Raw genomic sequence first — 15,818 nt, forward strand, 5'->3', positions numbered from 1 at the left:
AACCAATGACTAAAAAAGATTGAACTCGCAGACAACTTTGGGGTCATATATTTATTTGATATAGGAAAGAAACCTGCATTTTTTTTTTTTTAAGGAATTGGCTAACACTGAGACATTTCAATAGTTTAACCTTTTTATTTTCTTCTCTGCCTCAACCATAGATCCAAATTATTTATTATAATACATAGTTATGTGACCCAAAGTATTGGTAATAATAAAGACTGGATACCACCCAAACCAGGGTTTCTTTAATTGGAGTTCATAGATCCTTCACACATCTTAAAGTAGTCTTTGATGTTCTCTTTTTCTCCTCAAGAATTCTTTAATTTTATGTTTTCATTTTGTTGATCATTTCTTTTTTTTTTTTTTGAGACGGAGTTTCGCTCTTGTTACCCAGGCTGGAGTGCAACGGCGCGATCTCGGCTCACCGCAACCTCTGCCTCCCGGGTTCAGGCAATTCTCCTGCCTCAGCCTCCTGAGTAGCTGGGATTACAGGCACGCGCCACCATGCCCACTTAATTTTTTGTATTTTTAGTAGAGACGGGGTTTCACCATGTTGACCAGATGGTCTCGATCTCTTGACCTCGTGATCCACCCGCCTCGGCCTCCCAAAGTGCTGGGATTACAGGCGTGAGCCACCGCGCCCGGCCTGTTGATCATTTCTAACAGATTATTAAAAGCATATTATGAATCATCCAATGATCATCTTTCATTATTTAGATTTGTGATTACAACTGTGATGGTGCCAAATAGCATGACTTTAAAATGTTGAACATGGATCAGGAAAGAACAGAGTTGGCTTTTGCATACATGAAATGGTCACACCATGTGAAGATCAAATGAAGTCGTGGTGTACAGTATACAAGTTTTCACAGTGGTTCCAATAAAACTTCCATTGCATAGCACGCTATAGCATCAGCAGGCCAAGCTCAGTAGCAAAACACAGATACAGTAGTTCTCGTTACTAGATTCATATTGCAAGGGGTGGCTTCGTTTTAACAAAATCTGCCAGGTAAATGTTGTTAATTTCTATTTTTATTGGTTCTGAATTTTTATTTAACATGTGCATGTGTCTAGCATTATGGTTGTATAGGAGCTATAAACATGAGAATATCACGTGTTGTTCCCTATCTTTATATACTTAAGAAATATGATAAAAATAATATAAGTAAACATTTGAAACCTAAGACAATTTTTTGTTTTGAAAGACAGCTTTATTATTCTTTATTCTGAAAGAGAGCTTTATTATTCTTGAGAAACACTGACTTAAACAAGTATTTTTCAACATTTTTGTCCTGTGAGTCTCCTTCATTATTATCTCACGAACCACTTAGGCATTTTCAGGTCATTAAAAAAATTTTTGCATGGCACGTAAGAAGAGAGTTCGCAGAAAATATTATGTTTTAGATAAATGTGATGTATAATTGAAGTTTGTTTTGTGAAATTTATTTTAAATAATATTTATTACAAAGACTATGAAAACAAATTATTTTTTGTTATAGAGTGCACTTACTAAGGTTCATTTTTCAAGGCCGGGCGCGGTGGCTCACGCCTGTAATCCTAGCACTTTGGGAGGCTGAAGTGGGTGGATCACCTGAGGTCAGGAGTTCAAGACCAGCCTGGTCATCATAGTGAAACCCTATCTTTAAAAAAAAAAAAAAAAAAAAAAGTAAGATTTATTTTCAATTAATTGTATAAGGTAAAGCATAGCTTGTTAACAAATTCAAAATTGACAATATTCTCTGTGGATCTGGGACTAAATACATATTTAAACATATTGAAATACAACTACATATTATGACATTACAAATTGGCACAAAATACTTTCATTTCCTGATGTTTTTAGTTTTTGAATTTTGTACATAAAAATCAACTGGGATTTTAAAAAATAATGTTTGTGCTTTGTTTGTAAGTAATGAAATCAGAGGAATAGTTTCAGGCTATTATTTGCAAACATACTTCCATAATTATTATACACAGCAGCTGAATCTTTCTAATAAACTGACAGACAATTTGAGTGTAGTCATCACTATGTTTTCTCTTTTTTGGATTGATTTTTTAGTCCTAGAGCTATGTATTTGTGCTATATTAAAGTTTTCATGATATGAATGCAACTTATGGGTGAGATGACCATCATCGCAAGTTAGTTGTGAACTAATTATCACAATTTGGCTGGGCACCATGGGTCATGCCTGTAATCCCAGTGCTTTGGGAGGCCAAGGCAAGAGGACCACTTGAGTCCAGGAGTTCAAGGTTACATGAGCTGTGGTCACACCACTGCGCTCCAGCATGGATGTCATAGTGAGACCCTGTCTCAAAAAAAAAAAAATATATATATATATATATATATATCACAATTATATTTCTCACTGGTTTATTTTTTTCAGAACCATTAGTCTTCTATCTTTAAAAAACATATGTATGTGAAAAAGAATTAAAAGCAACTTAAAGTTGTTAAATAGTGCAACCACCACTCTGACAGGAGTATTTAGCTGAGAGAGTAATTAAGTTATTTAATGCTTGTCATCGATGTCTACAACCTGCGCTGTGGGCTCACTCAGCACAACTCAGAGACTCTCAAACTTCCATCTTGTTAGTTTTGTTTTGTTATTGTTGTTTTGAGACAGGGTCTTGTTCTGTCACCCAGGCTGGAGTGCAGTGGCACAATCACAGTTCATTGCAGCCTCAATCTCCTGGGCTCAAGTGATCCTCACACCTCAGCCTCTCAGTGTGCCACATGCCTGGCTAATTTTAATTTTTTTTTTTTTTTTTTTGAGACGAGTCTTGCTCTATCCCCCTGCTGGAGTGCAGTGGCACAATCTCGACTCACTGCAACCTCCGCCTCCTGGGTTCAAGTGATTCTCCCGCCTCAGCCTCTCGAGTTGCTGGGACTACAGGCGTGTGCCACCATGCCTGGCTAATTTTTTGTGTGTTTAGTAGAGATGGGGTTTTACCGTGTTAGCCAGGATGGTCTCAATCTCCTGACCTCATGATCCGCCCTCCTCGTTCTCCCAAAATGCTGGGATTACAGGCATGAGCCACCGTTCCTGGTCTTAAAATTTTTTTTTGTAGAAACAAGTTCTCTCCATGTTGCCCAGGCTGGTCTCGAATTCTTAGGCTCAAGCCATCCTCTTGCCTCGGCCTCCCAAAGTGCTGGGATTACAGACATGAGCCACTGTGCCCAGCCCCAAACTTCCATTTTGAACTGGAAAACTACTTTTAAATGATTTTAATTCCCACTGTTTTAAAAGTAGAAATTCATATAGATTCTATGACTGTCTTCTGCAATCCTACCCACCTATAATACAAAAAATCATCTGGGAAATGCTGATCTAAAAAACCACTCAACACATCTCTATTCCACTTCAGTGAAGTCTTCATAAAGACTTGTTCTGCTCTGATAATCTGCACTCATGTTTTTAAAGCCTGATGGTTAGGAAGTCCTTTATGAGCAAGTCACTTAACCTCTCAGGACCTCAGATTTCTCATCTAGAAAAGGAAGGAGTTTGGATAAGATTATTTTTTTAAGTCCTACCCACACTAGAATTCTATGATTTTTATGTATTATCCAAGGCATTCGTTTTCATAACTGCTTAACATCAGAATAATATGTTTTTAAAACAAAATCAAACAGAAACCCTTAATATATAAAGCACTTAAAAGTGAAGCTGAGAATACACAATGTCTACAGAACACAGATTTGGAAACCACTGATATAAAGCTCTCTTTTTAAAAATGCCTTCCTTTTTTCTTTGTCTCAGTGGAAAAAGAAAACATCTGGAAAGGATCCACCATATTAGTTTTCCTATATGTAGACAAGAACATATGGATTAAGTCACCTGTCAGCTTTTTCTGCTCCAGATTAAATAGACATTATAAGTCTCATTTCCCATCCGTTTAAAAATATATTTCCTTTTTTTTTTTTTATATAAACCTTCTTTGGTTTCGGTAACTCTTTATTAAAAGGTAAAGTTGCAAACCAACCATGATCTCGCAGAAGAGCCCAGTGTAACAAAAGGATTACTTCCAGCTCTGTCATGTGATTCTCAATCCTGATACACTCCCAAGTTGTTTCCTTTTCAATAGCAGCATTCCATGGCTGCCTCTGATTCAACCAATAGCTTAAGAGGACCCGCAGTTTTGTTTTGGTTTGATTTTTGGCTGAACTTGTTATATCTAGTCAATAATTTCCCATCCAATACCCATGTAATTTGTTATTGTCCTTGTGAAGCCTCTGCAGTTTTTCTTATTGAACATAATCTTGTTTTTGATAGAGTGTTTTTCTAATTATTTAAGGTCACTGAATTTTTCTTCTGCTCTCCAACATACCTCATCCAACTTCAAAACCAATGTGAATGTTCTCTAGCTTATTGTTAAAAGTGCAGACTAAGAAAATGCCAATCACCTAAAAAAGAATCTATATGTGACGCGTGTTATATAGGCTGAATTGTACCCCCACGAAAACTCCTCTGTTGACGGCTAACTCCCAGTACCTAAGAATGTAATCATAACTAGAGATAAGGTCTTTAAAGAGGTGATTCGGTCAAAACAAGGACAACAGGGAGGGTCCTAAACCACTTTGCCTGATGTCCTCATAAGAAGAGGAAATTTGGACACACGAAAGAGACAACAGGGTTTCCTGTGCACAGAGGAGAGACCACGTGAAGACACAGGAGAAGCAGTCATCTGCAAGCCAAGGAGAGGGGCCTCCAAAGACATCAGACTTCCTGACACTTGGATGGCAGACTTCCAGCCTCCAGAACAGTGAGAAAATACATTTCTGTTATTGAAGCCTCCCAGTCTGATATTTTGTTATGGCAGCCCTAGCAAACTTACACACAGGCTCCTGGCTTACTATGGTTTGACCGATGATGTTTTCATATAGAAATGGGGTTAATCAGAGCATGACCCCATGGTAAGTCGAGAGGCATCTGTCGAAGGTTGACCTTATTCTGTGCACACCATTTTGCAGCCCCTTGGAGCTCATCTTGGAACCTCTGCACAGAGAAGGCTACAGGAGAATTCAGATACCCATAACTCAAGTCAAAATAGGTCATAAAGGAAGATCTGAGTAAACTGCCCTGGAAGCACCAAGGAGCCAGAATTATTTCCATCTAGGGGATCAGGGGAGGCTTGAAAGAGGAGATGTCATCTGAGCTGGGCCTTCAAAGATGGGCAAAATTCCAGTTATGGGCGGGAGGCGGGGAGGAAATGGGTGGCAATCCAGGGAAACTGGACATTATGAGTGTGAACCAGGTTCATAATACACCCATGAACCCTGTGAGAATGACCCCCGTTGTCATCAACCTATAAACAAGGTTGGCTGTCTGCAAACCTAGCTAAACGTCAGAACCAACTGGGAGCTTTTAAAGAACATATAGCTCCTCAGGCCCTACTCCCAGCCTGCTGAATCAAGCACTCCGGGAATGACATCCTAAAATGTTTATTTTAATCAAATTCTCAAGTGGGATAGTACCAACTTCATCCATTTAAAGACCCCTTAATACAAACATTTCATTGACCTCTACATGGTAATGGCTGTATTTCTCTTGAATGAAAAAATACCTAGAGACAGAAAAACTATTGTGAGTTTGGTAATAATTTCAAGTGAATTTGTATTTTATGAATTAGAACCAAGTCTACATGTTTAAAAGTGATATTCACATCTCAGTTTGACATATACACCGCATGTAAGACATTATTTATTCAATTTGCAGATAACGCCAGGTTGCACATAGGGTCTCTGTCACTATTAATCCTGTGTTAACAGACTCTCGGCTATCTCTCTCCTCTTTTCCCTATTCCTCTCTCTCTGAGGAGCTGGCCATGTTTTTCATTGTTTTTATTTTTAAAAGATTCTCTGAGATTCAAAGTCTTCCTTACTAAAGTGATGAAAGTAATCCCTACTCCTTATATTGAGGATTAAGTGAGCTTTGGGGTTTTGTTTCATTTCGTTGCTTTGTTTTTTGGGATTTTTTTTTTTCTTGAGACAAGGTCTTGCTCTGTCACCCAGGCTGGAGTGCAGTGGCACGACCTACACCTGTGACCTTGACCTCCTGGGTTCAAGTAATGCTCCCACCTCAGCTTTCCAGCTTCCCAAGTTGCTGGGCTACAGTCACGCACCACCAAACTCGGCTAATTTTTATTTTTTTGTAGACACGGTGGTTTCGCCATGTTGCCCAGGCTGGTCTCAAACTCCTGGCCTCAAGCAATTCTCCTTCAGCCTCCTAAAGTGCTGGTGATTGCAGGCGTGAGTCACCACACTCAGCTGAGAGAATTTAAATACATTACGAAATACAGTGCTAAATCTCACCCTACCCCCTTCCCCAGCTCCACCACACAAGTATGAGCTCTTTCAATATATTTTTTGAAGCTGGGCCCTTCAGTTAGCCTTTTCTCAGTTCAGGTTTTAGCTAAAGCCAGAGACTAATCTCTAAAAGCTTGTTTCAGTCAAAAGTTCACACCAACAGGGACCTTTGTCCATTACTCGGCAGCCAGTGATGCCCAGGTGAGTCATCTTCCCAAGCAGATAACAGTTTTGCCCAAGTGGCTGCCACGATGCAGACAAAGGTAAGCTGTGGTTCTCCTTTTACACTGGATTTTTCTACCTCCAGCCTTTTTTTTGACGGGGGGCAGGGCTAGAAGGGATGGAGATCTCACTCTATTGCTGAGGCTGGAGTGCAGTGGCATGATCGTAGCTCACTGCAACCTCGAACCCCTGGGCTTAAGTGATCCTCCCGCCTCAGCCTCCCTAGTATCTAGGACTACAAGCATGCACTACCACACCCGGCTCATTTTCTAATTTTATTTTGTAGATACATGGTCTCAAGATGTTGCCCAGGTTGGTCTTGAACTCCAGGGCTCACGTGATCCTCCCACTTCAACCTCCCAAAGTTCTGAGATTACAGATATGAGCCACTGCACCTGGCCTACCTCCAGCCTTGAGAGTAACCTTCTCCAGAAAGTCTTCCCTGACCCCTCATTGGCGTTCCTGTAGTGCCAATGCCATATAATTATTCACGCATTCACCCATCAATCAGTAAAAGTCTAACACTTGCCAGGACTTGTTTCAGACACTGAATGAACAACCAGGCTAGGTCTCTGCTCTCATGGAGCTACCATTCTAGTGGAGAAGGCAGTAAACAGTCAATTTACCATGCAGCATGTCAGGTAGGAAGATGTGCTAAGATGAAACCTAAAGCCGGGCAAGAAAACAAGACGGATACTGTTATTTGGGCAGGATAGTCAGGAAGAGCTCATTGAGGTGATATTTGAGCAGAGACATGAAGAAATGAGAATATGGGCCAGTAGGACATCTGCGAAGAGAGTTCCAGGTGGCAACTGTCTTTGTCGGTAGCAGGGGTCTTGTATTACCCAGTTATTTATTTATTTATTTATTTATTTAGAGACGGAGTCTGGCTCTGTCGCCCAGGCTGGAGTACAGTGGCGTCATCTCGGCTTACTGCAACCTCTACCTCCCAGGTTCAAGTGATTCTCCTGCCTCAGCCTCAGGAGTAGCTGGGACTACAGGCATCCGCCACCACACCCAGTTAATTTTTTGTATTTTTAGTAGAGATGGGGTTTCACTGTGTTAGCCAGATGGTCTTGATTTCCTGATCTTGTGATCTGCCCGCCTTGGCCTCCCAAAGTGCTGGGATTACAGGCATCAGCCACTGTGCCCGGACTGTATTACTCAGTTTATTTACCACTGTTATGGGTGGAATTGTGTCCCCACAAAAATATGTTGCAGATATGTTGGAGTTCTAACCTCCAGTACTCCAGAATATGACCTTCTTTGGAGTCAGGAGCTTGTAGAGGCAATCAGGTTAAAATGAGGCCAGTAGGAGAAGGCCTAATCCAAAAGGACTAAAGTCCTTGCCAAAAGGGGAACTTTGGACACAAAGATACACATACAGGAGGGAGCGGGGTGGAAACCGTCATGTGAAGATGAAGGCGGGGATCAGAGCGATGCATCTACCATTCAAGGGAACCAAAGATTGCCGGAAAACCATCAAAAGCCAGGTAAGAGACAGAATAGATTCTCCCTCATGGCCTTCAGAACCAACCCTGCCAACAACTTGATCTTGCACTTCTAGCCTCCAGAACTGTGAGACAATAATGTTTTGTTGTTTGAAGGGTGATCAACCTTAAGTTTATATTAGATTGGTGCAAAAGTAATTATGATTTTCGCCATTACTTTCAATGGCAAAAATCGCAATGACTTTTTCACCAACCGAAATAGTACTGTGTTATGGCAGCTCTGGGAAACAAATACAACCATCCACCAGCACTGTGAGGGCCACAAACAGACCACTCCCTCGCTCACCCTGGTTCACAGAGTAAACCCTGGTTACACGAGACTTCTGGGAGCCCTGGGTTACTGCAAGTGCCCCCTAACTGGACTCTGTTTCCCGTTTTACTTTCTCTAACCATTCTCCACAGTACTGCTTTGATCTTTCTAAAGCCCAAATCTGTTCCTATCTCATGGCTACGCAAGCTTTTGCCTGCCTCCCATTGTCTTTGGAATACAGTAAAATTTCTCAGCTTGAGGACACAGTGCCCTTGGCACTCGGCCCCTGTATATCTCTCCAACCTTGTTTCTCTCATTCTTTGCATTAACTCCTTAGCCTTAAGTTTTCTACCCCACTCCTAGCAGGACCAAATTTCATTCATCCTGAGGCCTCCACTTAGTCACCCTCTCCATTGGAAAGCCTTCCCAATGCCCTCAGGACTGGAGTAGGTGTCCCTCCTGTGTGCTCTCCAAAGACCTTCCCTTCAATGCTGTGGCATTTATCACAGTGTGTTCAAGGCCTGTGTCAGTTTTCTCTCAGTGACCATGAGTTCCTATCTTGTTTTTATCTCCGGCACCAAGAAAGCATTTGGCACTTGGAGCACAGTCAATGGATGGAAGAGAATAAATGAACAAAGCATACCATGTTCCAAGCAGCTGGTCCCAGAGCTATTTTGTTCTCCTTTAAGGCGCGGGGGATGGGCAGGTGACCTTTCCAGGGATTTCCCAATAGTATGTAGAACCACTGGAGCTGGTTGGAGCTGCACCTTTCCATAGTGGTTGCAAGAGGAATTTAGATTAGACATTCAAAAGCTGTCCTTGTGTCGAAAGACACTTGCAGTATAAACAAGGGAAGTAAACAATCCCGCAATTTTTGAGGCTGGGGTTGACCAATATTTTAGAATCTATTTTTTGATAGGAAGTGGCCGCTTCAGGTACCCAAGCCTCTGATTCAGTCAACTGCATGTTCTGACCTACAGGTAAAGGTGGTGGGAGGTCAGGAGAATAAGGAATTGTTGCAACTAACAATGCAATATGTCCTGTGCCAGTATCTCCAAAAAGTAAATATTTTTGAGGTTTAAACATTATTTGCATACGTGGTTTGCTGGAGAGCCTGCAAGAGGAAAGAAGAGACAAAAAGTAACAACATGTAAAAAAATGCCTCACTAGGAAAAGACAGAGGGGTCATAGACGAAAATAATCAGGATTGGGTCTCTTTTGCAAATTCCTGAACGGAGAAATGTATCAGAATTTCCAGTCCTCAAGAAATAGGGCCTTAAAAAGTCTTGTGGGCAAGAAGGGGGAAAACGACGAGGGGGGCGGGGAGGCGGACTCGCACTTCGCAGCAGGAAGTCCTCAATGGCTATCGAGTCATGAAGAAACAACTGCCCAGAAGTCCTTATTCGGAGCGCTGAACTCGATTTTACCACGTAAAGAGCAATATAAAAGCTCAGAGCAGCCCCATCATGGTGTTGGGGAAACTACTCGGCTTCCCAAGTGAGAAAGCCAGAGAGCTCCGACGGGGTAGTAGCCCAGACCTGCGTTAAGGGTTTTATTTGCAAATCAATGAACCAAACGGGCGACCAGGCTCCGTGTGCCGCGTTCTGGAAGCAAGGTTATTATTATCGCCTATTGCCCCACTGAACAGTTTCACTGAAAAGGAAGAGTCCCAGCCGTGTGTGTGCGCGTGGTGCCAAACGGGACGTGCAGCTACGTGCCCACCTCCAGAACGACTTTATTTACAAAGTGATTACCATGTTATCTATTTGTTTTCCTTTTCCAGCAACAGCAGCCTTACTCAGCCTTCGAATTTCTTAATTACAAACCCGTTTGCTTCTAAATCAACCCCAAACCGTCAAGCAGAGCCCAGAGGGAGGCTGTGCAAGTTTGCACACACCCCCACCTCCCGGATCCAGGGCAACAGCAAAAGCAACTAACTGTGTATGTGCAAAAAGGTGGATCTGGGGACGAGGATCGCTGAGTTTGTTTACAGAGCAGAGACGCCTCAGCTCGGATGCCAAAGCTACCAAAGCAGCAAACGCAAACTTAGCAGAAGCACACGTACCCCGGGAGCGGCGGGCGGGCCCAAAAGAGCGGACTGGAGTTCCAGGGTGCGGGATCTGGGGTGGCCGGGCCAGCGAGCGCGCTCGGTCCACCTGCAGCCGCTGCCGCTCCCCGCCCCCAGCTCCTGTCCTTGAAAGGAGTGGAGGAAAAAAAGGCATCTACACGCAGTGATCCAGAGTAGGTCTACTCACTACCCTTATGAAAACACAAAGGCACAGTCCAGGAAAGCGCGCTCAGGAAAGGGCGCATTATTTGTCCGGGTCTTTAAAACCCAACTCAAGGAAGCACAAGCCATTCTTCGCAGCCTGGGAAGCTTTTGCAAAGCCGGGGAGGCAGAAGGGCACTCCGGAGGGCGGGGGCGCTGGGCGAGTCCCCTTTTCCCGTAGAGGGCCAGACAGATCGCTAGGTGAGCAGAGTGGGAGAGCCGGGGGTGGGGAGATCCGGCCAGAGCGGGGCGGTGAGCTCTCCTCGTTCCTCTCCTGGCAGGCGCTACCTTCGGGCGGGGCGGCCGGGGAGGATTTCCCCCCTGCCCCGGGGGTGGCTGAGCCGACCTCGCGTTTCTGGGCCGGGAAGAAACCAGAGCCGGGAGGCGACGGGGCGGCCCCGGGCCCCGCAGCCTCTGCGCACGTGCCGCGGGCAGCGGGGACGCGGCTCCCGGACCCGGTCCAGGTGTCCGTGGAGTTCCGGAATCCGCGTCTTGGAGCCGCCCGCCCTGGAGGTTCTCGCTCCGCCCTTCAGAAATTCTATATTAACTGTGGCCAAAGCCCTAAGAAACACAGCTCATTGTTGGCAGCTGCCGGGCGCTCCTACCGAGCTGTGAGGGCAGCGGAGGGGAAATAAAAGGGAACGGCTCCGAATCTGCCCCAGCGGCCGCTGCGAGACCTCGGCGCCGACATCGCGACAGCGAAGCGCCCTGCACACCAGGAAGGCCCCCTCTATGTGCTGCTGAGCCGGTCCTGGACCCGACGATCCCGCCCTCGGTCTTCGGAGCAGAAATCGCAAAAACGGAAGGTAAGTGCGACGGGCGAAGCTGGCTGGGGCTCCTGCCAGCCCAGTCCTCCGAGGGCAGGGTTTGCCCGGAGGAAGAGCGTGAGGCGAAGCTGGGGAATAACAACAGGATGTGCAACAACAGGATGAGGAGGGCTGATTCAATGCCTGAAGTTCGCGGCAGGGCTACGGGGCACTTCCTTTATTAGGCCACTTCGGGGAGCAGAGGGGGGTGTGGGCTCGGGTCCCCTCGCCCGATCGCAGGGGAAGGGGCTGTTTGTGCAGTGCCCGGCTGTGTTTCGAGTGGCAGGTCCTCCGTGGTGGCGAGCCCGGGTGCACAGGTTGCTAGTGGGATCTTGGGGGTGGTGGTTCGCAGCCGACGTGCGCCCGGGAATCTTGGGGAGCAGAGGCGGGCAGCAGTGGGGTGCGCTGTGGTGGGCGACACGTGTGGCGCGGGTCTCATCGCCTGCCCTTTTCACTTCCAGGACTGGAAATGGCAGACCATATGATGGCCATGAACCACGGGCGCTTCCCCGACGGCACCAATGGGCTGCACCACCACCCTGCCCACCGCATGGGCATGGGGCAGTTCCCAAGCCCCCATCACCACCAGCAGCAGCAGCCCCAGCACGCCTTCAACGCCCTGATGGGCGAGCACATACACTACGGCGCGGGCAACATGAATGCCACGAGCGGCATCAGGCACGCCATGGGGCCGGGGACTGTGAACGGAGGGCACCCCCCGAGCGCACTGGCCCCCGCGGCCAGGTTTAACAACTCCCAGTTCATGGCCCCCCCGGTGGCCAGCCAGGGAGGCTCCCTGCCGGCCAGCATGCAGCTGCAGAAGCTCAACAACCAGTATTTCAACCATCACCCCTACCCCCACAACCACTACATGCCGGATTTGCACCCTGCTGCAGGCCACCAGATGAACGGGACAAACCAGCACTTCCGAGATTGCAACCCCAAGCACAGCGGCGGCAGCAGCACCCCCGGCGGCTCGGGCGGCAGCAGCACTCCCGGCGGCTCGGGCGGCAGCTCGGGCGGCGGCGCGGGCAGCAGCAACAGCGGCGGCGGCAGCGGCGGCAGCGGCAGCAGCAACATGCCCGCCTCCGTGGCCCACGTCCCTGCTGCAATGCTGCCGCCCAATGTCATAGACACTGATTTCATCGACGAGGAAGTTCTTATGTCCTTGGTCATAGAAATGGGTTTGGACCGCATCAAAGAGCTGCCCGAACTCTGGCTGGGGCAAAACGAGTTTGATTTTATGACGGACTTCGTGTGCAAACAGCAGCCCAGCAGAGTGAGCTGTTGACTCGATCGAAACCCCGGCGAAAGAAATCAAACCCCCAACTTCTTCGGTGTGAATTAAAAGAAACATTCCCTTAGACGCAGTATCTCACTTTTCAGATCTTGAAAGGTTTGAGAACTTGGAAACAAAGTAAACTATAAACTTGTACAAATTGGTTTAAAAAAAAATTGCTGCCACTTTTTTCCCCCTGTTTTTGTTTCGTTTTTGCAGCCTTGACATTCACCTCCCTTATGTAGTTGAAATATCTAGCTAACTTGGTCTTTTTCGTTGTTTTTACTCCTTTCCCTCACTTTCTTCAGTGCTCAACTGTTAGATATTAATCTTGGCAAACTGCTTAATCTTGTGGATTTTGTAGATGGTTTCAAATGACTGAACTGCATTCAGATTTACGAGTGAAAGGAAAAATTGCATTAGTTGGTTGCATGAACTTTGAAGGGCAGATATTACTGCACAAACTCTGCCATCTCGCTTCATTTTTTTAACTATGCATTTGAGTACAGACTAATTTTTAAAATATGCTAAACTGGAAGATTAAACAGATGTGGGCCAAACTGTTCTGGATCAGGAAAAGTCATACTGTTCACTTTCAAGTTGGCTGTCTCCCTCCCCCCCATATGTACAGATGATAATAGGGTGTGGAATGTCGTCAGTGGCAAACATTTCACAGATTTTTATTTTGTTTCTGTCTTCAACATTTTTGACACTGTGCTAATAGTTATATTCAGTACATGAAAAGATACTACTGTGTTGAAAGCTTTTTAGGAAATTTTGACAGTATTTTTGTACAAAACATTTTTTTGAAAAAATACTTGTTAATTTATTCTATTTTAATTTGCCAATGTCAATAAAAAGTTAAGAAATAACTCGTTTTCTAGAAGTCATTTGGGGGTGGTGGTTCCCTTTGGTGGCTTTTTTCCCCGTCTTTGAGTTGAACACTTTATTGATGAGAGTAAGCATTCCAAAGGATAAATTACAGGACACTAAAACAGGTCATGATGAGCTTAAGCAGAGAGCAGGATTTAACATAATTGGCATAATGCTTCATTGTTATCATTGTAACATGCCTCTTGGTGTGCTTTAATCAAAAGCTGCAAAGTTGTCATAGTGCTTTTTTTTTCTTAATTGCCATCATATTCAAGTGTACTCCAGAGTTAGAAAGGTTTGCAATACTCAACATTATCTTTTACAATGGGCAGGAGGGAAAAATGAAGTGTTTCTGTTTATACCTGATTCAACTACTTAAATAGAGGTAGATTAGAATAATATACTGATTGATTGATGTGGATGGCATTAAATATAAATCTACCTTTATCTCCAGTGACGAGAGTTTTCTCAGCAAAAGTGCCAAGGATAGGTACACATTTTCTAGTGTAATCTCTGAAACAGTATCTGACTGGTTTATAGTTTTAAGAGGAAGAAGGGGCAGAATTCCGCCTTGAAGCTTTCTATTTTGTCCTGTAATATTTAAAATTTACTCAGGTTGACTCAAAGGTCAAATTACAATCTTTACAAGATGTTCCCTCTTAAGCATGCCCTGTTTTCCTGAGTTCTGAGCTTTTCCTGTTAGATGCACAGGATGCAAACACCTAAAAATATTTTAATTTTACCTAGAGAGATGACTTACCAAGACCATAGCTACAACTAAGTGGGTGTCAAGTTTTGCCTTATATAATCCAGCAAAGGAAAAAGAAATACTTTTAAAATCTCATTATCCCAGGTGGAAGGAGAAGGAATTTTGTTTTCTCTTTCATGTTTTCATGGCTTATTTCATGTTTATAAGAGCAACATACCTACCTTAAAGAAAAAAAAAATGCAGACTTTTGGACGTAACTTACTAGGGGAAGTAAAAAATGTAGATTGAGAACAATTTTATAAAAAATGCTTTAAAAGAACATTTAGACTTAGATTCTCATCTTAAATTCCATATTTTATAAGAAATCAGGAGGTGTGGGTATTTAGAAGTATTCCGAGAGAGTAAGTTGGGCATAAAGGCTGCTTTAAGTAGAATTCAGATCACCTACATTCTATAATTCTATTTCCAAGGCAGGCCATGTAAAATTAAAATGTACACACTCCACTGAGTTTTTTATACCTCTATAACTGACACTTTCTTATTTAAAATTATGTTAAAATAAATAATTTCTGAAAATATACTGAATCATCCAAAACTCTTTTTACCCCGCTTTAAAAGCTGATCCAGATTTCCACATTAATAGTTAAAGCTGAAGTTTTCTTCAGCTAAGACATGTCAATACTAAATCTGCAATCAGCAATAAATCTTTCTGGCTAAGCATTTTCACAGTAAGTTTTTCTTTTTTCTTTTTTCCAGAGGTTCAAGTGAAAAAATATGTTTGCATACGTATTAATCCAGCAATTGCAGTCCTTTTTCACTAGTGCCAGGAAAAAAGGAAAGCGATTAAAGGCATTGTTTTTTGCATAGAGAAGCAAAAGAATTGTCTTGCCACCACCCTTCACCATTTATTCTGCCAGGGAATAAGCCACAGCACCTGCTCTGTCACTAAATTCCTCCTGCTGCTCAAACGCCGGAACACGTATGTGGAGCTGCAGAGCCCAAGGAACTATTATTAGAGCTTGAGCCCATCCCTACCAGAACAGAGGACTCAAACAGAGGAGCTGGGCTAAAAAGCACAATTTGTCTTCAGTGCAAATACAAATGCTCCCCCACCCCCATTCACTTGAATAATCTCTGTTTCATTAAAAACTCTTTCTTGATCAACAATTGAGCAGATTCTATGTGATATCTGCAGGTCTCTTAAGCAGAGAAAAATAACTCCTTGTTTGAACAACCTGATTAATGAAACCTGTACAGTGACCTAGATCACCCGGCTACTGGCAGACATTTGCAAAACCTTTTGTGGTCTTGCTTCCTACTAAGTTGCTTATAGCATATGGGGAAATTTGACCTCTGTACCTTGGCTGTTTGTCAAAAAGTTCTAATATGATACAAGAGAGCTTCTGTTCTTTAAGCTTTGCCCAAAAATAGACACTCCATGCTTGATTTTTCAAGAAGAGATCAATGATAAGCCACAGCACAACCTCAGAGCTACATGTCAGAAAAACAAGTCCACATTAATAAAAACGTGTACCTCTGTCTTGTGCCTGATAAAATCCTCGTGACAGTATCTTTGCAGGAGCTGATAAAGA

At 44.0% G+C, this 15,818-nt stretch overlaps 1 protein-coding gene across 1 annotated transcript; it reads left to right on the forward strand.

Moving 5' to 3' along the window:
- The first annotated feature begins 11,121 nt into the window (after positions 1 to 11,121).
- On the forward strand, positions 11,122 to 13,516 carry CITED2 (Cbp/p300 interacting transactivator with Glu/Asp rich carboxy-terminal domain 2). The gene is made up of 2 exons (XM_012474525.3): positions 11,122 to 11,365; positions 11,827 to 13,516. Exon 2 carries the CDS (start codon positions 11,835 to 11,837, stop codon positions 12,654 to 12,656), a length of 822 nt encoding a protein of 273 aa, XP_012329948.3. The 5' UTR covers positions 11,122 to 11,365; positions 11,827 to 11,834; the 3' UTR covers positions 12,657 to 13,516.
- Positions 13,517 to 15,818: the final 2,302 nt, after the last annotated feature.

This window comes from Aotus nancymaae, unplaced genomic scaffold (genome assembly GCF_030222135.1).
Source record: "Aotus nancymaae isolate 86718 unplaced genomic scaffold, 86718_ANA_hifiasm-v0.15.2.pri h1tg000040l, whole genome shotgun sequence".
NCBI classification, from domain to species: domain Eukaryota; kingdom Metazoa; phylum Chordata; class Mammalia; order Primates; family Aotidae; genus Aotus; species Aotus nancymaae.